This window comes from Panthera uncia, chromosome B1 (genome assembly GCF_023721935.1).
Source record: "Panthera uncia isolate 11264 chromosome B1, Puncia_PCG_1.0, whole genome shotgun sequence".
NCBI lineage: Eukaryota > Metazoa > Chordata > Mammalia > Carnivora > Felidae > Panthera > Panthera uncia.
In genome coordinates this window covers 197,164,908-197,191,946 of record NC_064811.1, presented here as the reverse complement: position 1 = coordinate 197,191,946, position 27,039 = coordinate 197,164,908, and the positions used below count along the sequence as shown (strand labels likewise).

At 42.3% G+C, this 27,039-nt stretch overlaps 1 protein-coding gene across 1 annotated transcript in view; it reads right to left on the bottom strand.

The window, feature by feature from the left end:
- Positions 1-27,039, bottom strand: part of CSMD1 (CUB and Sushi multiple domains 1) — a 1,037,384-nt gene that overhangs the window by 645,253 nt on the left and 365,092 nt on the right. Inside the window, exon 5 of the mRNA XM_049630105.1 lies at positions 25,975-26,052. Coding sequence (XP_049486062.1) covers positions 25,975-26,052 — 78 coding nt within the window. The remainder of the gene's footprint in view (positions 1-25,974; positions 26,053-27,039) is intronic.

Genomic DNA, 27,039 nt, shown 5'->3' with positions numbered 1-27,039 from the left:
GGGAGGGGGGGGCGGCGGAGCGGGGGGGGGGGGGGGGGGGGGGGGGCGGGTGGGGGGGGGGGATGCGTATCGGGGTGGGGGGAGGGGGGTGGGGGGGGGGGGGGGGTGAGCTCGAACTCGTGAACGGTGAGATCGTGACCCGAGCTGAAGTAGGATGCTTAACGCACTGAGCCACCCAGGTGCTCCTCCAATCCCTTATTTTTATGCCATCATCAAACGGCATCTCCCCAAACAACTCTCTATGGGACCAAAAAAGAGGGAATGGATTGGAGAGACAGGAAAGTTGGATCAATACATCAAATAAAACTCTCCACTGGGTGTGTACCTCTTTGTGAAGCACTTTGTGACCATTTGACGCTGGTGACCCAGGGGACGAACCTGTGTCCCTGGTGAGGAAGGACCAGCGCAGACAGACCTCTTTCATTTTGTCCCACAACCAATCTTCCACAAAATCACCAATAAGCTGTTTCTTCTGGGCACCGTGTCGTCACGGCTTCTCTGCTAAAGCAATTACACACAATGGTGTGAAACTATCTGCCTAAGGGGAATTCAGAATTATAACCCCACCATTTCTGGAGCAGCGCCACATGCGCTCTCAGCACTCTCCCACACTGGGGGCACTTCGGCACCGTGGTGAGGGATTAGTTTTAGTGGGAAAAAAATAAAACGGCTTTAAAGCACTTTTCTGAGTATGATTTTTGTGCCTGGTCTTTCTTCTACTGAAAACATTTCCATATTCTTTCAATTTAATTCCTGTAATTATTTTGTGAAGTTATCATCCCTTTTCCACGTGAAGGAGTTGAGACAAAGCAGTTCAACGATTTGCCAGAGTCCTTGCAACTAGTGGTTTCGATTCAAACCTGGGTCTTCAGATTTCGAGTTCACGGCTCCCCAGTAAAACCGTATCAGCTTTGTTTTACCTCGTTATCAAAATATTTGGCCAGAATTTTTAAGACATAAGGGATATTCATGAATTGTAGGCTAGTAGTCTTGGTTCTATTTAATGTTATTATTTATTTAAAATGTGTCTCAGAATATTAAGTTTTAGAAAATTTGGGATGATGTGAAGTTCTTGGTTGATGTGGAGGAAAAGCATGACCTAAACTCATGAGAACATGTTTGAATTAACAGATTAACACCAAATGGATAAAGTTTTCTCTATTTTAATGTAATGATGGCTTGTTCTAAATATGGAAAATCGGCAACTTCAAGTATTTTTTTCATCTGAATTATTCTTTGGTACTTAACATTCCTATTTATATGCAGATTTTGGGATTTGTCTTTGCTTGCCAATGATGTGCACACATTTTATCTTCTTTATGTGCCATCCAAGTCAGACTGCACTCTCCTATCCCTGTACCTTGTTCTCCTGGGAACCCAACTTGGGATAATAATACAGAAGGTAAAATCGTCATCACATTACTGCAGCTAGGCAGAGTCACCCTTATTCTGAACGCCACAGATAATATTCCAAATGCTGTAGTATTTCCATCAAAGCAGTTATTATATTCACCATTTCTATGTACGTTATGCAGTTCTAAATTTTCTATTTGAATTTGTAGCATTATGGAGAAGAACATGGCCACATTTTACCCCTTAAGCTGTCTCTGGAATAAAGTGCAGCAATAAGTTCATTTTGGAACCAACATTTCAAGATTCAGACAAGCTCCACTTAGAACGGTCAACATATGGTCGACCTCCATACTGTTTTATGGAGGTTCCTCAAGACGATTAAGAATACAACCATATGATTAGACAATCCCATTCTGAGTATACATCCAAGGGAAACGGCATCACTATCTAAAGAGGTATCTGCACTCCGATGTTCGCTGCAGTCCTACTTACAAAAGCCAAGAAACAGAAACAACCCGCGTGTCCGTCAATGGACACATGGACAAAGAAGCTGGGGTTTATATTTACAGTGGAATATCACTCAGCCATGAGTAAGAAGGAGATCCTACCACTCGCAACAACATGGACGGACCTCAAGGGCATTATGCTTGAGTGAAACCAGTCAGACAGAGAAAGAAAACTACGGTACAGTTTCACTTATACAGGGAAACTAAAACAGCTGAACTCCTAGAACAGAGCGGAATGATGATCACCAGGGAAAAGGGGTGGGGGAAACAGTCCCTGAAAGACTGGGTCAGAAGGTGCAAACCTTCAGCTATAAGATGAACAGGTTCTGGGAAGCTAATGTATGAAATGGGTAGTTAACAGTACTGGATTATATTCTTGAAAATTGCTAAGAAAATAGATCTTAAATGTTCTCACCATTCTCCCCCACACAAAAAAAAGGTAATTATGTGAGGTGACGAAGGCATTAACTATAACCTTATTATAGTAATTATTTCACAATATATACATGTATCAACATAAAGATTAACATAATTTAAGCCTACTTCTTGAAGTAAAAAATAAGAGATATATTGACTATATATCAATTTGCTGGTTTCATTATAGAAAAATAATGGTGGACTTTGGGAATCACTATTTTGATTCTACTGTTTTGGAGTAAAACATTGATATAATCAGATCCTGACTTGGAAAAGTGAATCCATTAATCCTTTTTTTTTCTTTTTTCCCAAAAGAATGGCTACAAAACAAAGTTGCCTTAGGGCTAACTTCATGCACTATGTTTAATTTAAGGACTCAGCAGCGTAATTGTTTTTTTGACTGTAGAAATTCCTTAGAACTGTTCTACACATCATCAAATCATCACGTGATGCTAAGCTTGGGCTGTCTGTAAACTCAGAGTATGGCTCATCCATCGAGTTCTTGGCATCACGGATAACGCCAGCAGTCTGGGGTACACGCTGAGAAGGTGCCGTTGAAAGATCTGTCGTTCACAGGCAGCAGCGTGACCTCAGGGAAGGACCTCAAGACATCTAAGCTTGTTTTCACTTTTGCAAAATACAGAAGTGAAACCACATAAATCAGAGGATCAGCTTCTGGCTTCCTTCCTTCCATGCGGTGATCTAGCCAGACATTCCTGAACAAGTGCCTGTTCCATATCCACACAGAAGTTCATTTAAACATACGAGGCCATGAAGGATACAGTGAAACGGCGGCGGGGGTAACGAGTGATGCTGAAGCACGTTACAGAATCCAGCATAAAATACCCAGTCCGCATCCAATAAATACAGGATCCTACACAAATGTAAAGCCATGACCATAAATGTGACATAATCCTGCTTCTCTCCTTGAATCACCTCTGGCGCAGTGTAGGGGACCTTACATCCAGGAAAGGTCCCAATTTAGAGCTGGTGTTATGGACAGCACCAGTTTGGACAAGAAAGTATGTGGTTACCCCATGTATGACAGGAGAAAGGAAACAGCCACCTGTTCGTAGACTGGATAAGACCATCTATATCTTTATCACCTCAGTGTAGGGCGAACAGGGAAGCCATACCTAAAAGGAAATCCACTCTATTTCTAATCTAAGGCCATGAAGCTGACCTTTAAAAGAGTATGAAAGTACAGTCGTTAATGAGAAATCTATACGAAAAATAACTCTTCTCAATTTTATTTTCTCCATTTTCTTGCAGATCTTCTCAGTGGAAATGCTGTTTTTCTTCTACTTTGAATAAACCGGTCTCTGAGGTGAGTCCAGCCAGTACAGAGCACCGTTTATAGTTTGCTCTGAAAGCTACAGGCCAGTGACTGCCTGTGCCCTGTTTCCCTAATTAATGGCTGACGGTCATTGGAAACAAGCAGCTCTCTTGAAGACACTGGAACCCTGAGTTATGGCAAAGTTCTACGTGTAAAAATAATTCATCTTTGCTTCACTAAAATCTCTCAAGAGAAGAAAAGACAGTGTGGGGGTCGTGTCCATAACTGTCCTCCACGGTCAGGACTGAGTGTCCCTCACCAAGGTGCTGAGCAAACAGCTTTCAGCAATTCCCCACCTTCTCTCTCTTCTTCCTCTTCCACCTGTTTTCTTTGATTATCTGAATTTAAAGACTTCTCCCTTCTAAATATGAAAAAATTTAGGATCAAATTTCAGTGATTTCTTTGCTCAGTGCTGCTGCTTCTTTTTGCTTACAAAGATGTTCAGTGCGTTCAGGCCATTGAACACTGAGTTTGTTTGAACTGTTTTGAAGTATTTCAATACCTTGTATTTAGATACAACTAAAGTACATAAGAGTGCTGGACACAAACTGGCCAGAATAAATTTGTGTTGCATGAATGGTGAATGGACACAATAACACATTTTTATCCAAAATTACAAATACTGCCTCTCTTATTTTGAAATGGAATATAACAAAATATAAAGCACCAATTTTAAATGTGGTAAGTCTCAAAAAAATCTTTTATAAATGCCAGTAGGAAATTTAGTCATCTAGTGATCCCTATGAAAACGGGATAATGTACTTTGTAGAAGTGCTTGGCACACAGATATTAGACCTTGCATCTGCTAAGTGAATTTGGAGCCTGGTTCCTTCACATAAAAGGCAATAATAATTACTGTTCAGAAGGATAATAAAAACTATTTTTTCTAATACGTGTAAAACTTTCTTACACGTGCCTAATAAATATTAGTAACCATCTATAATTATCATATACAAAGTGAGAGATGTTGGGGAAAAAAGACCCCAGGGCAGGGGGTACCTGGGTGGCTCAGTTGGCTGAGTGTCCGACTTCAGCTCAGGTTATGATCTCACGGTTGTGAGTTCGAACTCTGCATCAGGCTCTCTCTACTCTTAGTACAAAGCCCACTTCAGATCCTCTGTCCCCTTCTCTCTCTGCTCCCCTCCTCCCTCTCTCTGTCTCTCTCTCAAAAAAATAAAAATAAATAAACATTTAGCACTTTATTTTTTTTAAGTTTATTTATTTTGACAGAGAGTGCACACACACACATGAGCCTAGGAGGGGCAGAGAGAGACAGGGAGAGATAGAATCCGAAGCAGGCTCTACACCATCAACACAGAGCCCCCATGTAGGGTTCGAACTCACAAACTGTGACATCATGATCTGAGCCGAAGTCAGACACTTAACTGACTGAGCCACCCAGGCGCCCCTGAAAAAAATAAACGTTTTTTTAAAAGCCCACTTGGAAAAAAACATATAAATTCTAGACTGTTCAGTGAATTGAAATTTAGTGTCACTCCTACAAGATGTCCCTAGGTCCAGACTTCTCAATTTAAGGAACAGACTTATATTTTAAGCATTCTGGGTGAAACTGTAGCATGGTACAGATTCTGACATGCTATAAAAATGGAGATTACTATAAAGCTATAGTAATCAAGACAGCTCCATACTGGCCAAACTGACAGATAAAATGGAACAGAACAGAGAGCCCCAAGACAGACCCACAAATATAGTCAACTGATTTCTGTTTGACAAAGGAGCAGAGGCAATTCAATGCAGAAAAGACAGACCTTTCAGCAGACGGTGCTCAACAACTAGATGTACACACGGAAAACACTGAATCTAAACACAGATCCCACATCCTTTGCAAAAATTAACTCAACATGGATTACAGACCTAAATGTAATATGCAAAAGTATACAATGCCCAGAAGGCAATAGGAGAAAATCTAAGAGACCTTGCATCTTGCAATGACTTTTTAAATGCAACAATATTGGTATGATCTATTAAAAAAGTTGAGAAGGTGGACTTTATAAAAGTTAAAAACTTCTGCCCTGTGATACGTTAAAAGAATTAGAAGGCGAGCCACAGATGGGAGGATAATATTTGCAAAATATATATCTGATGAAGAACTTTTATTCAAAATATACAAAGACTCTTAAAACTCAACAATAAGAAAACAGACAAACCAATTAAACTGAGCAAAAACCCTGGACTGGCATCTCACCAAAGATACACAGGTGGCAAACAAGCATAGGAAAAGACACTCCAAGAAAATGTCAATTAAACGAGATACTATTATGTGCCCATTACAACGAGCAACATGCAGAATGCCCATAACACCAAATACTAATGAGGATGTACAGTAACAAGAACTCTCGTTCACTGTTGGGAATGCAAAATGGCACAGCCATTGTGGAAGACATTTGGGCGGTATCTTACAAAACCAAGCATATTCTAAGATCCAGCAACCACACTCCTCAGTATTTACCCAAAGGAGTTGAAAACATGTCCACACAAAAACCCGCATGTGGATTTTGGTAGCAACTTTATTCATAACTGCTAAAACTTGGAAGGAAAGAAGACGTCCTTCAAAAGATGATGGATAAACTGTAGTCGTTTCAGACAAAAGAATATTATTCAGCACTAAAACAAATGAGCCATCAAGCCATGAAAAGACAGGGACAAAACTTACATGTTACCAAGTGAAAGGAGACAATTTGAAAAGGCTACTTACTGTATGATTTCAACTATATGACATTCTGGAAAAGGTAAAAATATAACGAGTAAAAGGACCAGTGTTTTTCAGGGGTTAGTGGGGAGAGGATAAACAAGTGGAGAACAGGAGTTTTTATGGCAATGAAACTATTCTGTATGAACTATAGTGGTGGCTACTTGACATTGTCATTATTCAGATATGTAGCATACACAACACCAAGAGTAAACTGTACTGTCAACTATGGACTTGGGGGGGGCGCCTGGTGGCTCAGTCGGTTGGGTATCCGACTTCGGCTCAGGTCATGATCTCACAGTCTGTGAGTTCAAGCCCTGTGTCGGGCTCTGTGCTGATAGCTCACAGCCTGGAGCCTGTTTCACATTCTGTGTCTCCCTCTCTCTCTGCCCCTCCCCTGCTCATGCTCTGTCTCTATCTCAAAAAAAATAAAAAATAAAAAAAAAAAACTATGGACTTGGGTTGATAATGAGGTGTCATGTTGATTTGTAAGTTATAACAAAAGTACTGCTCCAGAGAGGGCTGGTAATGATGGAAGAGGTTGCATGTGTGTTTGGGGGTAGGTGGGGGTGTGTTGACAGGGGAACTCTCTGTACTTTTCCACACAATTGTTCTATCACCTAAAACTTTCCTTAAATAACAGTTTATTAATTACAAAATGACAACCAAGGAAAACAACACCAAAGAAAAAGTAAACAAATATAGAGATTAGCAATGCAGATGTAAACAGAAACGCATGTCAGCTCATAAGAGAATCTTCACTAATACTGTTTATTTATTTCAATTAGCTCCTTTCTAAATAGCATAACTAAACTTGAAGTTAGCTCCCAAACTGAGTTTTAAAAATATAATGTGAAGGGGATTTTTATTCAAGTTGTTCTAAAACTGCTTATTGGTCCAAAAGCAAAATAAAAAGAGACAGGAACGAAATAAACAAAAGGCTAAGGGTATAATTCTTGTGATACTGAAAATATCAACCAGGTGAAACAGTCTCTGAACTAAAGCCCTCCTTTAAAAATTTGTGAAGGGCACTGGAAAAACTAAGAAGAAGAGTACAGATGTAGGAGAGAAAAAGAGATTAAAATTCCTAAGCAGGCATGCACAGTAATCAGATACAGAGTGTAGACGTCTGAGATCCTGATTTACACAAACCACAGATTAAAGATAATGGGGGGGGCGCGCCTGGGTGGCTCAGTTGGCTAAGTGTCTGACTTCAGGTCACGTCATGACCTTGCAGTTTGTGAATTTGAGCCCTGCGTTGGGCTCTGTGCTGACAGCTCAGAGCCTGGAGCCTGCTTCAGATTCTGTGTCTCCCTCTCTCTTTGCCCCTCCCCCACTCATGCTCTGTCTGTGTCTCTCTCTCTGTCTCTGTCTGTCTCTCTCTCTCTCTCTCAAAAATAAATAAATATTTTAAATAATTTAAAAAGATAAATTGGGACAACTCTGAAGAAATATACATATTAAGAAATTAATAAATTCAATTTTGTTTGGTGTTTTGAAAGTGTACTATCCTCATGCTTTATATAAAAGGCATGCCAGACTGTCTATGTATCTACCTATCTACACACTTCTATATGTTAACTATTTACAAATAAAATAATGTGATGTCTGGTATTTGCTTTAAGATACCTGGAGGGGGGAGGGGGGACTGTGAGAAAGTGAACAGATAAAATACAAATGACGGAATGGAGAACACAGCGGTTCTCTTTACAGCTCTCTCCACTCTTCTGTGTATTTACAATTATCCACAGTAAATAGGTTAGTGTTAAATAATCCAATGAGTGAAATACTATCAATTTAAAAAGTGTTATCTCACCTTAATTGTGGACCATACACTATGTGTTAATATCATATGGTGCATTTTAAGGACCATCTTAGTAAAAATGTGACTAATATAACCATTCCTAACCCACCCATACAATGAGAAAATAACAACAATCAAACAACTCCACACTCCGGTTTAAACTGTAGGATCTGTGCTCCAACATGATTTTGGGGCACATGTAATGAGTTTCTGGGAGCTGTAGACCTTCCCTCCCCCTTCCATGCCCCTTTACTCCTTCACGATTATCCTTAAGTCAACCACAGATTTTTTTTTTATTTTTTTAACGTTTACTCATTTTTTGAGAGACAGAGAGCACGAGTGGGGGAGGGGCAGACACAGAGGGAGACAGAATCCAAACTGTCAGCACACAGCCTGACGCGGGGCTCGAACACATACACCGTGAGATCATGACCCGAGCTGAAGTCAGGCACTTAACCGACTGAGCCGCCCGGGCACCCCAGCCAATCACAGAACGTTTTAAGTTCAGTGCCAGAGAGGTAAAACTAGCCAAAGAGTAAGACCCCCCAAAATGATCTGGTTAACTCTTGCATTGCCCTTCCCACATATTACACTAGCTTATGCCATTTGAAATGCCAGCATCTCCTTTGGATAAAACATTTAGGAAAAAAGTGTATGGCAAGACATTAGAAGTAGTTATAGATTGTTTCTTCCAGATGGCCAAGCATTGTGCCCTCACTTTATACCATTTCACTTTTCTTCTCAGAAAGAAGCCATTTCCCACTGAATATCTCCCTCACATCCAGTGGAGGATAGTTCATCCCAGAGGGCCAGTGACATGAAGTGTCTCTGGCACAGTCACTACCCACTCACTGCAGGAACAATAATTCCTCATCAATCAGCTAAAAAAAAGAAAAGAAATCCCGGGATCTCTAAAAGAGATTATTTGCTCCAGCATTTTACACGGATAAAATTAAATAAGGTTGCAAATAATCAAAATGAGCAATTAAATAATAAGGATGCTATAATATATCAACGCCAAGTACGAATATACTATACATAATATTTTAGTGTAGTGGGAAGGAGGGTAAGTAGAGTTCTTGCATTAGGAAACATACACTAATGTAAACTTAAAACACAAACCTCAAATTTGCTAGGCTTGGATGAAACATTCAAGAACACCTTTCTACAGCCTGTGGACAGACTGTTACAGTGGTGATTAGGGGTTTTCCACTAGGGACCCCGCACAGTGACTGTCTGAATCAGGTCAGGGATGCCTTCCGAACAGGCTGTCAGTAACCACACACCCAAACTAACCAACATTTGCAAGCTTTGAGATTAGCCAGATTTGATTCAAGGTCATCCCTGTGATAACATCACTGCTAATCTCAACATGGATTTTATTTGCCTACTTTCTGTTGAGAGGTGAGTGGAGCTGTGTGAAAGCAAACTGGGAATTACAGACAGCCAGAAGCTCATCTCACCTGGGCCGCGGCTTATGCCGACGGACCTTTACCATGCTTTCTTATTACATGATGCAGTTCAATTCAAAAAAAAAAATCTAAAATAGCCCTATTTTTATTTTGCAAACTACGTATTTTGAGGCCATTAAGTAGGTGATTTACTCACATACAAAAATTTTTAAAAATAAATATCACATCCCTTTTAAAAAAGGGGGGAGGGGGCACCTGGGTGGCTCAGTCAGTTAAGCATCTGACTCTTGATTTCTTTCACCCCAGGTCACGATTTCATGGTTGGTGAGTTCAAGCCCCCTGTCAGGCTCTGTGCTGACAGCATGGATCCTGCTTGGGATTCTCTCTCTCTCCCTTTCTGTGCTCCTCCCCCTCTTGTGTGCACAGGTTTTCTCTCTCTCTCTGTCTCTCTCTCTCTCTGTCTCTCTCTCTCAATATATAAACTTAAATAAAAAACTTAAAAAAACTAAATAAATATCACACCCAAATAAAACAGAAATCAGACACATTATGTGTGTGTGCGTGTATGTGTGTGTGTGTGTGCGTGTGGGGGGGTGTGCATGGGGAGGGTGCCGAGGGCTGCGACTCAGTATCTCGATACCTCTGTGACTTCTCTTCTGGATCACACATGGGAACATCACTTATCACATCTGTTTCAATAGAGAGAAGGTTAGGAACTTACGGTGTGTAGTTTATAATTTCCCAGGGCATTTCAAAATTGGTATTTCAAAGTAAAATGTTCGTGATCTACTCGGATGAAGTTGAGAGTAGAAACACTTCTATATGGTAAGTACGAACAGTGCCCACAGTGTGGTTTCTGTCCTAAGAAACACAAATAGAATCTACAGGTATGGTCCAAGTGCCCACTGTATCAGGCACTGGGCTAAGTGTTTTATATGAAGAGTGATAAATGGTCAAAATGGTCTAACAAGGCAAGTACTATCATCACTATTTCAGAAATGAAAAAATTAGCTCAACTTTATCTTATTTGTAATAATTCCTCTTAAGAAATATACGAGGCAGTTTTGTGATAAAACAACAAACGACACGACAGAGTATGTAACTTGAACACGGTTGCGAAGAATCTGAATCTGTAACTTGCGTGGCTTCAGGACCCAGCACGTTCCCCTTGAAGGTGCGTTCTGAGGTCACCTTTCATTCATCCCTCCTCCGCTTCTCTGGCATGGCCGTAGCCACCCAGGCCCTGAGCTGGGTGCCGGGACCCAGGCGCACTCACTAACAAGTCGATCGCTACCTGTGGATGGCCAGGCTCCATCCAGATCAGACCTCCCACCGACTTCGCAATTCATTCCGTTAAGAGTCTCTTAGACATCCGGCGGCTCCTGCTGTAGCTACTTACTGCTGTGAACATTGCGCTAAGTTGTTTCTGCTCGCTTCCGATTTTTACACCCTTCATGTCTCAGTGCCCTGGGGCACACCCCTTCACACCCTGCCCATGCTGTCTGCCTTGCACCGGTGGGATTTCTGTGATGTCTGCCACTTCCAGGCCACCATGTCCCCAAAGAAAGGGGCTCAGGTAAAATGCTCTTTATGGGCTTGTCAGCTCCAACGTACCGCATTTGACCCAGAGCCACCTGACATTTACACTTGAATAAACATTTCAGAGAATGAACTCTCCCGAGGAAAACCTGGAAAGTCTGACTCATGGCCCATATGCCTCCCCTGGTAGGATATTTTCAGGCCTGCAGACCTGAATGTGCATCACAAAAATACTGCTGCAGGACAGAGAGGTGCTCCTTCGGAAACTTGAAGACTCTCATGTGCTTTGGCCTTTATTTCTTAAAGATATGTGATCCCATGTGCCATGTGAGCACTTGAATTTGCCTTCTTTAAAACACCAAAGCTGATATTAATGCTCATCTAATCTAAAGAAGGTTTACAATATTAAAATTCTTCTCTGGGATCAAGTATCCATTTATTGTATACAGAGACTATGGCAGATAGACGACAGAGAGCTAGGTATCAGTAGATACACATCGTAACCTAGTCCAGTCCACATACTGTGCTGAGTAAACTCGCCCGGTCAATAAATCAGTACTATTGACCAAACGTTTATTCCATGACATTCTGGGCAGACAAGCGAGCACAAGCTAAGGCCTCTTATCAAGGAGCTTCTATTCTAGGAGAAACAAAAACACAAATGGATAAATATCTCTCATTACTGACAGATTCTAGACAAGTGATAAGACAGGGTGAAGAGGAGGACCGTTTTTCTTACATCTGTGAGGTGGGCTAACTTAGCTAGGGTGTTGAGTGAGAGAGTGGTGGAGGACAGGATGCTATTGTCAGCTGGATGAGCAGGCAGCTACACGAAGATCCATTCATTCACTCGCTCGTCCAATGTACATCCCCTGAGTCTCCACCACGTCTCCGGTACCATCCCAGTGGGAGCGTTAACATTAAAATGCATCAAAATGTATGTATGTGTACAAACATAGCACACACATATATACATATAGGTATATATACACATACACATAACATACATACGTATAATTACTAAATAATGACCAGAGGTAAAAAACTAAAACTGGAAGGGGATTGGAGCCGGAGGGAGAAAGTGTGTGTGTGTGTGTGTGTGTGTGTGTGTGTGCGCGCGCGCGCGCACATGCGCCAGTGCACGTGGGGGCTCAGAGACCTGGATGAACGTGAGCACGGATAAGGTACGAACGTTCACGACCGAGAAGGGGCCCAGACCCAGGGCGGAGGTGGGGGCTCTGCTGCCTCAGGCGGTGATGCTGCCACTGCTCCCGGACAGGCTGTGTGAGGCTGGCCGGGGGCGGAGGCGCGGAGGGCTCCAGGTGGAACACCCAGGGAGCGGGTGCGTGCGCAGGGCACATGTCGGGAACACAGCGGCACGCGTGTGTCTGGGATTGAAGCGGAGGTCCAGACAGAGCCTGCAATCACGGAGTCGGCGGCAGAGATGGAAGAAAGGTCCCACGGGGTGGATGTCGCCCCTGGCCGCCCCTGAGGAATGACACATGGGAAGAGCAGGCTGTGGGTCGAACGGGATCGTGCCAAGTGCCGGGTGCGCTGCAAGTTCAACACAAGTCGAGGCGCGGCAGAGGGGGAAGACGAACAAATGCGTTTGGAATGCAGGGAGCACAGCACAGACCCTAGGACCAGGTCTCAGAGCCTTTGCAGGCTACACGCAAAGTGCCGATCTCTCTGCGCCCGAGGGAACCGGTAGCCCTGAGCAGCACGCTACCTGGCCATCTTGGGGGGGTGTCGAGAGGGGCAGAGAAGACGCCGTGTCACATCAGTTTTACAGGATGATCTGGAACTTATTCAAAGAGGAGAAAGGGAAGTTTGGAGAGCAGAGGGGGCCAAGGCAGAAAGGATACTCATAACAGACTAATCAGCACGGAAAAAGGCACGTGGCCTTGTCTGGGAATGTGCATGCGTGTGCGTGTGCATGTGGGTGTACATGTGTGATTGTTGCCAAGGTGGAGACAATGATATTGGAGAAGCAGAGAGGGCCTTTAGGACATTGTCAAAAAAAAAACAGTCGTCTTATAGATGCAACAAACCTTTGAAGACTTTCAAATACAAGCAAGATCTTAATTATAGTGCTATAATGCAGGACTAGCAACTTAATGTCCTTTATCAAAAACACTTAATGCCCAAAAACAAATGCTGAGTAACAAAAAATAAAAAAGGATTGCTCAAATTGTCTAGTATGCTCAGCCTTATTTTAACAAAGCACATTCCACCTAAGCCTTTTAATACAGTGAGGTTAATATAAAAACCAAGAAAAACACACGTCTGGCTTTATATTATTCTAATTAGAACTTACAGATACAGAGGATAACATTAGTAGCATGTCTGTTTATTTGGTTTTGTTACCAGATTAAAAAATATATATTATTTTGAAGGATGATAATCCTGGAGAAAAATGTTTGTATACTTTACAAGAACATCCAAAACAGAGACTTTAGTTTGTTTGTTTGTTTCATTTACAAAACAAATGAAAGCCAGAAATGAAGTTATTCATTCAACTAAAGCAAGTGTTAGCAAGCCACTGTGATGCAAAAAGCAGGCAATGAAAAAAAAAATTGGGTCAAAATCTGCCATAAATAATTTTTGTGTGACTGAACATAAGGAAAATGGCCCTTTGGTGGTGGGTGGGATAGATGGTATCTACACCCTATTCTGAGCACATGCAACATGGCCGGCTGCAGGTGGATTACAGCCCAATCAGCAAACGCTTCATTTTCCAATAGGATTCTTTTTACATTTCACAGAAATTACAACTGTAATCATTACAGTTACCTAATGCATTTGATAGTCTTCTAACTCTATTCTACCTCTTTGCAGATGAGTCAGTCCTTCTGAGAAGTACGCAGAGCTGTAACTAACACTCTTCCCAATGTCAGAAACCTACAAAGGTTTGTGGAACATTTATGCATGCATTTGCACAAGAAAAAAAGCTGCAAAGATTTTCTTGGGGCTGGGGGTGTATGGAAAATTTCTTAGGTGCTAATTACCAAACTTGAATGTTTACTTGAAGCTGAGGTTTTCCCAGGTACATAATGAAAGTATCTTGTTTGGATGTCACATGGCTTATTCAGTTTTATATGCCTTTCAGTTTGACAGATGAAACTATAAAATAGGTGATTTAAATAAGCAAACTGAATTCCCTGCAACCATTCTAATAATAATTGCAGCACACAATGCTTACAAAATATGGTTCTTTCTGTCTGCAAAACATTTTACTAATTACCCAGTTTGTTAATCTTAGCTTATCTCCTTGATTTGCCATGTATTTTCACATATGTATCTTAAAACACAACTTATTTTCCTTCTCTGGCATAAACTTCCACTTAGCACATCTCTCCATATGCTGTTTCTTTATAAAAATAATGTAAATGCACTGAATTCTAGGGATATGATCAAGTAAGCATTACATCAAGAAATATAATAATTTGCTGCGATTAAATTACCTGATTTACTTCAATTACTGTGATGATTACTTGGGATGGATTTGTAACAAAAGAAAATTGGTGAACACTTCTGAAGTCAATATATCATCGCTACATTTCTTTGATGACTTATAGTAAGGCTATTCCATTTTGCAGGCAAGACAGCAGAGTAAGGGGAAAAAATCGTCCATTTCAAACCTAAGTATATACGGTCAAACTAGAAGTAAAAGATAGGACATTTTGAAAAAAAATCAGTAAGAATTTGTAAAATATATTTTACTCTTTATTATTTGAAGTAAGTTTTATTTCCATAACTTAAATTCCCTTATTTTAAGATTATTATAATTCCTTTGAATCCCCATGAAAATATCCAATCAATTGTGGGATTACGAATGAGGACATTTCATCAGTTTCTTGGCCTTCTATGTATAGGTCATTTAAGCTGCAGGATTTACTACTGCAAGCAGCCTGAAAGACCCAACAGGTCATGGGGTTCTGGGGATGGGGCCTCACACCTTTTCTATTCAGGGCAGCCACCTGCCCGCTATTCTTGTCCATGCTATGTGTGTCTGCAGAAACCAGAAGTTACTTTCTTTATTTTTTTGACAGAAATCTATCAGCTAAAACTTAGAGAAGGAGAGGGACAGAGACAGAGACTGGTTCTACAAAAGGCCCTTTGAAGACAGAAAAATATGAAAACATTTGGGAGAAAATATTTGCAAACTGCATTTTTAACGAAGGATGAGCATGTCAAATATATAACAAACCCTCAAAACTCAACAAGAAAAACAAACAAACAACCAAAACAATCCAAACAGAAAGTGGGTGAACTATGTGGGCTAACATGTCACTGGAGAAGGTGCCCAGATGGCAGATGAGCACGCGAAGTGATCTCCAACATCATGGGCCACTAAGGAAATGCAAATTAAGACCATAATGAGATATCACTGCCTACTTCTCAGAATGGCCAATTTTGTTGTTGTTGTTGTTGTTGTTGTTGTTGTTGATGTTAGTCCTAACACCGAGTGCTGCTGAGGCTGCTGGGAAATGGATTCACACATGCACTGCTTGTGAGGGTGTAAAACGATACAGGTGCTCCGGAAATAGGTCTGGCAATTTCTCATAAATCAATACATGCAAATATCACATGCATACAGGTCATGTATGACCCAGCAATTACATTTCTTGGCACTTATCCAAGAGACATAAAAACACGTGTTCATGCAAAAGCCATTCTTAGCATCTTGTTCCTAAAAGCCCCAAATCAGAAAGACACCCAACATCCTTCAACGACACAAAGGAGGAACAACCCAGGGTACAGGGAAGCCATGGGACACCACATGGCAAGAAAAAGGAGCAAACTTTACATACAAACACTTGGGTGGATGGCAAGGAAGTTGTGCTAGCGGCACATGCCGGTCACAAATGGTTACCCGCTTCACGGCTCCATGAACAAGACACCCTTGAAACAGCAAGGTGGATATTTCAAGATACCCTTGAAAAGACAGCTGGAGAATAGACGTGAGTTCTGTACCGTGATTGCAGTTGCCCCAAGAACCCACAGAGGTGATACGAGTGCACGGAGCTGTGCAAGCAAATGCGCGCGTGCGCACACACACACACACACGTGAACTGGTGAAATCGAATCAGTTCTATGGACTGTCCCAAAGTCACTGGACCCACTGTGCTACTGCGTTCCAGACAGGGGAGATGTTACCATTCAGGACAACAGTGAAGGTACAAGCGCTCCTTGCAGACTTTATTGCAAGTTCCTGGGAATCTATAATTATTTCAAAACAAGCAGTCAAAAAGAGAGACTGGCAAAGGCACTGTAGGGCACATGACCGGTGTTCGGGGCTTTGGAGGATCACCTGTGATACGGGCAGGGCATGAGTTCGCCGGAGCGAATCTGAATGTGCCCATGTCTTCCCAACAGGCTTTCCCTGAATCACTGAAGAAAGGTGGGTGTTTCTACTTCTCCATCAATCTACACACATGCGGTACCTATGCTGCTTCTTGTATTTTCCATGTTACCGAACATGCTAATCGCCTTCCTTAAAATTAACATAAATTATCGGCATAATCACCGCTTGGTCAACATCAGTTCATTTATCTAAATTTCTCATTCAGCGAGGCAAAGTTACCAAGTCTGGGCAAAGTGATTTCTCCCCAAAAACTGGAAGTCCATTGTAATGTTATGATTCTGTAATGTCATACACACTCAAAGGACTTATTCTGAAAATATTTTCAGTTTCCTCCTGGCACCTTCAAAATGTGATTTAAATAAAATGATGGGGCTTCAGGGATGTGTATTTCTTTTTTTTTTTTTTTTTTTTTTTTTTTATGAATTCCCCTTGATGTTCTGAGAACCTGATTTTTAGCTCCAGCTCTTGTCTTTATCGTGAGGCTAATTAATTTAACTCACGGACTCAGTTTCCTCATGTGTAAAATGGAGGGCTTTCACTGAATTCATAAAGGAGTCACCATGATTAATTATCTTCCTCTTTAGTTTCTGATGGAAGTTACTCACTAGCAAACATTCCATCATGTAAGGTAATTTAATGCCATCAGAAAGGCGATTCCTTCTAACTGCTGCTGGAATTATTTTAACTGTACTGACACCCAAACACCAATAATCCCACAAGGCTCCAGAGCCTTACGGTTCTTCGGCACTCCGTTCTCATCCAATTATTTTGGAAGGTTAAGTTGCTTTATAAAGTTTGATGAAAACACAAACCCAACATGTGATATTCTGGGCTTCTGAAAAAACAAGTGACGGAAATGCTACGATGTATCCTGTCCTGTCAGAGCTGCAGCCACCTGCGAGCTCTCTCAAACAAAATAATGCATTCTCCAGTCGCTTTGCAAAGTGAGTTTTTTTCCCTTTAGTTAATCAATTATGCTCCATAATTGTACGCTGAAATCACTGAAAAAGCATTTTACTTCCTATTAGGGTTACAGTACCATTTAACTGTCTCTGATCCAATCAAGCTGTATCTTATTTTACGTATTTTCATAGGTCCTTTCTTTTTCCTGGTTACTTAAGCAATTATCTGTGTAAGTGGTGTGTTAAATAATTGATGAGCCACCTTCTTCTCCTTCTAGTTACCAGTGACGCTGTTCCTACCCTGTTTCCAGACAGCACTCCCCTCTGCAGCCGGGGTTCCCACCGCACTTTGAAAGATATTTTAGGGGGCGCCTGGGTGGCGCAGTCGGTTGGGCGTCCGACTTCAGCCAGGTCACGATCTTGCGGTCCGTGAGTTCGAGCCCCGCGTCAGGCTCTGGGCTGATGGCTCAGAGCCTGGAGCTTGTTTCCGATTCTGTGTCTCCCTCTCTCTCTCTGCCCCTCCCCCGTTCATGCTCTGTCTCTCTCTGTCCCAAAAAATAAATAAACGTTTAAAAAAAAAAAAAAAAGAAAGATATTTTAGTTCCTGCAGTGACAAAGGCCTATGTAGAAACTGCAAGCATAATTTACTTACCTGATTTATGAAGCAATTCATGAAATCTAGCATATTCGTGCTACGTGGGGATTCGTGCTACATTTGTTAAGAAAACAAGGATCTTTCACAATTGCAAAACTCCCTCTTACCACGTTTTATGATAGAACACAGTAGATTGCGGCAATTATCCCTCGTGTTTTATTAAACCTTTATACAACTGTTAGAGGTTAATGGGGCTATTATTTTTCCTACTGTCAAAATCCGCTTCGAAGCAAGACCTAGAGCACTTAGTGCCGGAAACCCAGCACAGAGAAAGCAGGCATGGCTTTTTCTGTAGTGGGATTACAAATCACCGTAGTCTGCAACCATTCAAACAAATCACCCATTAATAATAGAGCACGAAGGTCCCCTAAAAACAAAGCCGGATGATGGGCAGGACGGCTGGCCATTTAATGATACGTGTAGTGACACTAACGACAGTATTGGGAAGCAAAGCATGCTTTTTTGGGGGGAATGGGTAAAGCAGATCATTTTAATTTTTGAAGACGATTCATGTGGGGGTGAACAGAACAACAACATATGCAGGTACTGGGCCAGATGAAAATTATTTCCGGAATAAAGTCTCAGGGGTGGAAACCACACAGCATCCTGACCAGCTGGGTGATTCTGTTCCCCGGGTAGCCTTGCCTCGGAGGCGAATTAAGTGGGCTACTCAGGGTTATTCATCTCCTCACACACTCTCCTTCCGTTGCCCCTCCCTGCATCCCAGCCCCCTGCAGCTCTGAACCTGGGGGGGTACACAGGAGACAGGCTGTCCGCCTTTCGCCACCGCCTTCTTTAAACGACCTCTCGAAAAGCAGGCACGTCCCAGTCCTCGATCCACTGACACGCGGACTCACTCGGTAGTGCCGGGGGGAAACGGGTGCACCACAGAGTGGTCGCTGACCTCCTAGAGCACAAAATCTAGACTGACAATGAGAGTTTACTACTTGTTAACAACTCATAACAGACACTTGAAGAAAATCAATTCCTCACAGTGAAAATGTGGGTATCACGTTCTAAGACTACAGAATGTTACTGCCATTGATGTGTGATTCAATCAACAGGGTCGTTTTCATGTAATACGCGTGATTTTGATAATGCAGCATACTTTCGACCAATGCCAAGCGCATGTCTATACGTGAGATGTTCAAGTGACCCAGCCATTAAAGAGGTCTCGTACAGAAGGTGTGGTGACTTGGCTGGTGGCATAGTACGTGACTAATGTAATTGTTTCACATCCTAACTTTCTGTAGATCCTTACTTTTTATGGGTCGATGTGCTGCTGTCTGGAAAAATAAACTTGTATCTTTACTCAAAGCTCACTAAATGTTGCTACGTTTATTAAGACAGGCTCTGTCTGATAAATATTTACATAACCAGAAATACCAGTTAGCTGTAACTTTCTCTGGGGAAGGAACATATTCTGAACAGCCCTAAGCTCTTGGTCTTTCCTCAGTGTGTGACTACTGTGTGCATGAATGAGATGTGGGATACAATGACATCACTGAAGAAAAGTGTGAGCACGACTCTGTCACCCTGCTCCAGGCTACCACGTAACTAGGACACTCAGGCGTTCAATGGACAAGCGTTTTGAGCAACTTCTGTGTGCATGTGACTCTAGCGACTTGTAGATACCGGCGATTAGGAGAAGGAAAGCTCTATCCTCAAGTTTATATTCTAGTTTTGGGGTGGGGGGAGACAGGAATAAGGACACACACACACGCACATCCAAATACACGCACACGCGCCCCGCAAGTAGAGCGTAAATACACACGCATGGTGGCTGGGATAGGTCATGGCGAGTGGTACACAGAAACCAGAGCGAAGAACACGAGGGATACGATAATGGGCGGGCAAGACGTGTGGAAGCAGGATGGCCAGTGAGTCTTTCAGAAAAGGTAAATTCTGAGAGATTCGCCGAAGGAAGGGAGGGATGAGAGTCCTTGGAGAGCATCATTTCAAACTAAGGAAACAGAGGAGCGGAGCCGGGCGGAAGATGCGGGAGGTTTTGAAGAAACACTTCCCGACCGGTGGAGGAGGGTAAGAGGCGGACGGGAAGGAGTACAGTGCGTGGAAGCCACCGTCGTGTCGCCCAGAGGGCTCGCGGCAGCGTGACCCGCCGCGGGGAAGCAGGCGACGGGAGGCTGGGGGAGGAAGACGCGGTAACACTGCGGGCCGGCCGGGGACCATGGTGGCCGGGAGCGAAGGAGAAATGGCCGGCCTGTGATGGCTGGGAGGGCGCAGGCCTGCTGGCTGCCGGAGAGAGGGCCGGCACCAGGCTCCGGGTCCCCGGCGAGGAAAAGGAACGGCCTGGTCCGAGAGACGTCCCTGACACGGGGGTGTGCAAACTTTGCGTGGCAGCCGGATGTCAGAGTCTGGAAATCCAGACGGCAGTCCAGGACAGTAAGCCAAACACAGCTCATTCCGTTCCAGTGATCGCACAGGAACTGCTTTCCAAACCAAGACAGTTATTGGGATGGTCTGCCTTTTCTTCATCTCTTGTTTTAACCCCATTAACGAGAATTCACGGTTGCTGTTTTCCTAGCTTATGCCAGTCACCGTTGGCAGAGAGAGGGCTGACAGGAGAGTGTCCTTGGGTTGAGCCCTTGGTGATAACGTCACTAAGCTTAGCGTCCAACAAGAAGGCAAGAAACTAGGCAAGACACAAGATTAATCCCTTTTTTTTCTTCACCGCCCATCAGAATATAAGTAAAAAGTATTTCACACAAGTATATCTCACACGCTCTTAAATTTTTCCAAACTTAAGAAAATGAACACTATGAGTGTAACAATTATAGTGATAAGGGGATAAATGCAGTACGACCCCAGACAGATGGAAAGTCATTTATAAGGGTATATTTTAGAAAATGGATTAACCAGTCATGTGTGTTAAAAAGGTAAATCAGACGTTATATAGTTGTGATTGTATCTCTAGCTATATAGAGTGGTTAAGGCATCATTTTGTTGTGTCATTCTAAAAACAGAGCTACAAAAATTTTAAAATCTGCCTTTCCAAATAATTATTTCTGACTCAAAAGAAAAGCCAGAGGGAAAAAATGGAACTACTGAGTATCATTATAGAAGACGATACCTGATCAATTGCTTTTCATGAACAGGACTGTCTATTTGGCAACTTGGACTATTTTGCTTCAGGTATTTTTATTTTTCAAGGTAGAAAAAAAAATATTGATTATCCATAGACACAAAGGCAATGAAATAAATGGTTTACAGTCAAATGTAGGAGAATTCTAGGGTCATTTATTTTATGATGTTCTGTTATTTTTACCCAAGAGTTTATAAGGTAATGCATTATACTGTTCAATTTTTCCGTAGTGTTTTCTTCTATTTTACATTAAATAATGATTCCGCATCAATGTCCTACCCTGCTTGGGTATCCACTGTTGTGACCGCTGTGCTCAGTACACAGCATGGGCCATCAATACATCTGAGTGAGTTACAACAAATCAATGTGGAGTTTGTAAAGTCATTTGTCCTTAACTTTACACGGGGAAAACAATCTCTAGCTGAAAAATAACAACCAAGGTTTTCGTTTACCCTCCTCCCTACAGATTTTTATATTTTGGAGTTAGAAGGGCACTAACGGATTGTCCAGGCTCCTGGTTCTCCCATGGGGGGCTGCTAACACTGTATCCCACATAGGCGACTGTCAAGATTCAGAAGAGGAAGACATACTGTGTCTACCGTTACCGCCGTTTAAAAATAGGCAGTGATGGGGCACCTGGGTGGCTCAGTCGGTTGGGCATCCGACTTCAGCTCAGGTCACGATCTCGCAGTCCGCGAGTTCAAGCCCCGCGTCGGGCTCTGGGCTGATGGCTTGGAGCCTGGAGCCTGCTTCCGATTCTGTGTTTCCCTCTCTCTCTGCCCCTCCCCCATTCATGCTGTGTCTCTCTCTGTCTCAAAAATAAATAAACGTTAAAAATAGGCAGTGACAATTTAATAACCACTTGGTGTTGAGAGGGTCTGTTCTCAGAAGAAAGGCGAACCCCACGTCACTGGGAGACAGCAGGGAAGCTCAGGGTGGGACAGTCACTGAGCTTTCTCCAGATGCCCTTCTGCTGAGTGATGCTCCCCATTTATGTTGCAATCTTGCCAAAGCTTAAAATGATTGGAAATGTAGAGCAATAGGCAGAATGAATACCTTAATTACCTCTGAGATTTTTTGAAAACACTTATTAATCAATAATGAATGAACCTGATGAAAAAACAAACTTGTACATCATTCCACTCTACAAGGTAACGGAGGAAATTAATTGCCCTCATTATGTAGAAGGACTAAAATATCCCCGCTTGTGCCCACACCCTGTACTATGTGATCACGTTTGTGCATGTGAAGGACAGATGTGAATGACTAAGGGGTTAATTGGTAATGTGAAACCAGGGCTGGATAAAGAAACTGACCAATATAGATTCCAGAGCAAAATTCACAGAAGATTCATCAATCCCATGGAGAAGAGAGGATATGTAGGGCTTTTGTTCCACAATGGGGGAAAACGAGCCTCTCCTGTGTTCTCCCCTTTTTCATTTATTTAGTCAGTATATACGTGCTAAGTGCTTGTTGGCTGGGCTATTGGGGAGGAGGAAGTGCAGCGTGTGATCCCGTAAAGGCACCAGCTGGGAAGGGCTTTGCCGGCTGGGAGCACTCCGCTCTCATGGAGCTGGTCTCAGACCAAATGGAGAACCAAGGCAGGTCTAGGAAGGAAATGCACGCTGGCCCTAGGGATGTGTGCTAAGTGGCTGGAAAATGGACCTCAATACAGGCACTGGTTATCTATCCGATGAAACGGGGAATGCTTTTAACCTATGCACCAGTCACTATAGATCTGTACAAACTTCCCTAACATACAAGTGATAAAATCCTTGCTTAGTCTTGCTATAAAACATAGTACACGTCACCTCGTTCCAGCACTCTAGTGACCTAACTGCTATAATTATATGAGCCTTTCAACATTAAACCATGAATTCCTTGAGGGAGTCTGTCAAATCTTTCCGTTTCCCCAGCCAGGTATCTGTCTCTCTTCCTGGCACTTGGGGAGGCTTGAATCGACATTGCCAGAAGGCATGGTTCCTTGCCTTGTCTAGGGTTTTCTCTGTTTGTTTCTCTTCAAACACCTGAATCTTTGGGTAGTTTGCCCTGTGTGGATGATCAGAATCTTGAGCAGTTTCTAGCAACCTAAACAGGGTCCCAACAGGAACCAGATGCCCCCTCTGGAGGAGAATAATGTGAGGCGGGATTACTTACTAAAGGGTTGTTTTCATCAGAGAAAATCCAGTTCCTCACGGTGTGGTTTGCTGAATGCCCATCACACGACATATACTGGAGACGGCAATCTATAAACACCTTGCTTTACCCACTTGGCCAAATTAAAACATTAAATTAAGCATTAATTAAAATGTTATTGTTTTAATTTCATAAATGATGAAACCTGACCTTGGCTACCTTTCATACTTTTACAACCACGGGATCCTTGTCTTCAAAGTCCAAGTCCATTTCTCTAGGAAACACGTCACTTAGTTTTCTGGCCACAACTTCTGTGTAAATAACATTTTATTATTTATTACATCGTGGACCTCAGAAGGCCCTCAGTTTCTTCGATCCTCATTTTTTTCTAATAATTAACTCTCATGTCTCACAACCAAAACCAAAAGTTTAATGCTGTTTGGAGAAAGGACAGCAACCTTTTTCACACCAAGTGAGTAATCAGGCCTTTGTCACTTCATGTTCAGATAAGGACAGAGAGACATTCTCTTTACAAAGATAGCTTCCATCTACATTTTGCTCTAGCAGAGAAGTTTGGTGTTGACCTAATACTGATGTAATGGGGAGGTTCAGCAGCTGTGTGGTTCTACATTACTGTGGGTTATCTCTGTAAGGTGTTCAACTATAAAATATAAAGTACAAAACTATTATAAATACCACATCCCCTACCCTACTGAACATCCAGAATTAAAAGCTAGCAATAAAAACTATCAAAACTTTATTAATAAAACCCTTCCTTTCTTTCTCTGTCACTTAGTTGTTTTCTGCCTTCATCTGGATTCCATTTTTTTTTAGTCCAATCTGATTTGAATGGCACTTTCCATGATTATCAAACAGAAAGCGTAATGAAAATATTTACAGATTGACTTTGTGTGTGTGTGGTACCTAAGGACCTGGGTTAGTCAGAGTTCAAGCAATACATCCTTTGATAGACTGAATCTTTGCATCCTCTCAAAATTGTTTTATTGAAATCCTAACCTCCAGTGTGATGGTATCTGGAGGTGGGCCTTTGGAAGGTAAGGAGGTCATGAGCATGAACCTTCATGATGGGATAAGTGCCTTGATAAGGGACAGGAGAGATGATTTCTCCCTCCACCATATAAGGATATAAGAGACGACAGCTATCTATAAACCAGGAAGCAATCCTCATCAGAACTTCAATCTGCCTTGATGTCAGACTTTCCAGCCTCTAGAACCATGTGACATAAATTGAAACCACCCAATCTAGGGTACTTTGTTATGGTAGCCTGAGAGATCTAAGACATGCCCTGTATCTGACACTTACATCCTAGGAGTCTGAGTCTACTTCTCTGTCCTCTTCAGTGGCCAGGGAACAGGGCCATCATATAGTCAATGGACCCTGTTCCACAGGCAATGAGTAGGATACCATACAAATGGGATACTGAGAAGCAGAAGTAGGTCATTCTACAAAGTGATTTTTAAAAGATTTATATTGCTGTTTATTTTTGTTTATTTATTAGCTGTTGTAGAGTATCTGCCATGGAGAAAACTTCATGCAGAAGCCCAATACATCACGCAGATAAAATCAGAGCTGGGTGGGCTGAGGGAGCTCAAGATGTCCATGCCAAGATTTCCATCTCTACTAAATGCTAGGCAGTGGGAAAATGGATAAAATGCGTAGATCCCAAACACTGGACAAGGAGCACAAAGAGAGCAGGTAAGTAGGGACACCAGAAGAAGTCACCAGGAATGAACAGAAAAGGCAACTCGACAGCTTGAAAGTCCTAAAAGGAACAACGGTGCCTGAGCAAGGACCACACCGGAAATGAACCCGCCTGGGTATCACCATGGGGCCTGCGGAGCTGCACTTCGTAGGACAGGTAAACGCACCGTGAAACTGACAAAATAAATGACGTCACAGAGGTAAGAACCAAACGAGGGACCAGCTAACCATGCCTGGGAGTCAGGAGAGCCTTCAGAGGGGGAGGGGAGTCTCTAAGCATGACATGGGTTTCTGCATTCAGTGAAGGGAGGCAGGTCACTTCTGGCAGAGAGGCTCCGTGACATCATCCAAGGCATGGCAAGGTGGTCCCTTCAGCTGAGTAATAACGAGACTTCCAGGAGAAGACACTAGAAAAGTAGGTGGTAGGAGACACCTCCCGTCATCCAACAGCTAGTGACGGAGTACTACCACGTGCCAGGCATATGCAAATGGAGCCTGTATACATGTGGTCTTTATGTACATGTATATATATGTACGTATTTCCTCTTTGGAAGGACTCAGGATTTGCCCTAAAGCTATTTTATTCTTCAGGCAACAGATGATCGAGAGCATCGTAACAGGAAAATGGTAAGACCAGACTACCATATCCTAAAGATCCATACAAGAATGGAAGGAAGCAGGGATCAAACGCTAGCAGTGGAACACTTATTCATGAGAGAAATCGGAAGGTCCAGCCTCACAGTGACCATTGAGAGCAGAGAGTCAAGATAGATTTGAGACACACTTAGCGGATTCATTTAGGACAATGTCAACAGGACATTCTTCCCCAACAATGTGAAGCCAATGCACATTCTTTCTTCCAGCAAATACTTTCGCAGGTAGAAAAGTAGAAAGAGGGGAAGCGAGAAAAGCAGTTTATAGGATTACTTCTCCAGGACGCCTCCATTCTCTCCTCTGTGTCCCCTCTAATTGACATATCAATCCTCATATAGAAAGAAAAGAGGACTTACAGACGGAGTTTTTATGACTACTGTCCTTGCTGGGCATCATCTTGACTCCTCTTGACTTCAATTCAATTGCCTTTTTCACTGCAAGAAACAAAATAAAGCCATTAGTAGGTAAGAGTCAAAGGGATATCACAAAATAGTGCTTTATCCTCACAGCATTTTGAGTCATGACTGCATGCTTACCAACCTCTGGAAAGTGGGACACGTTCTAAGAGGTTAATGATGCAAAGCAAATGAAGTACAAGAGCTTGTGAATAATTAATGCAAGGCTATCAGGCAGCAAGATCGCATCTTATAACAGCAGTGTCAGAAGCTAAAAATGATGTGGGCTGTGGTTTACCTTCAACACCAGCGATGGCCCATCTAGAAATCACCACCATTTCAACAAGTACTCAGGCAGACTGCTCTCTCAAGGAAGGTGCAATGACTCTAGAGCTTTCTAAATTTGCTGCGTTCATGATAATTTTTAGATAAAATGTAAGCTGCTCATTTATTTATTCATGTAGTTATTTAATAGTACAAAGTTTAACATACATACATTCATGGGGAGCTCATATGGGAAATCATGTTCTGAGTGCTGGGGATAAGATGTTAAATAAAAGAATGAAAATCCTCCCAGATGCTTGTTATCTATAGACAGCATTTAAAAAAAAAGAAAGGCATATATGACATTGGTTTCTAGGGTCATAGTTCTCAAGCTTAAATTTATGTTCCTTAGTGATTTCAGGTCCTGCATCAAACATTTTAAGAAGTTTCACTTTTCTGGTCATTTCTAGAAAACAAAAAGTAAGGAGGCATTTCTTGAGAAGAAACTAGGAAATAATATTTTGATTTAAAAGTCTTTTAAATAGTAAAAATATATTATTGTTACTTACATTAAAATAATAATTTAAGGGGCACCCGGGTGGCTTAGTCAGTTGAGTGTCTGACTTCGGCTCAGGTCATGATCTCGCAGTTTGTGAGTTCTGGCCCTGCGTCAGGCTCTGTGCTGACAGCTCAGAGCCTGGAGCCTGCTTCGGATTCTGTATCTCCCTCTCTCTCTCTCTCTCTCTCTCTGCCCAACCCCCA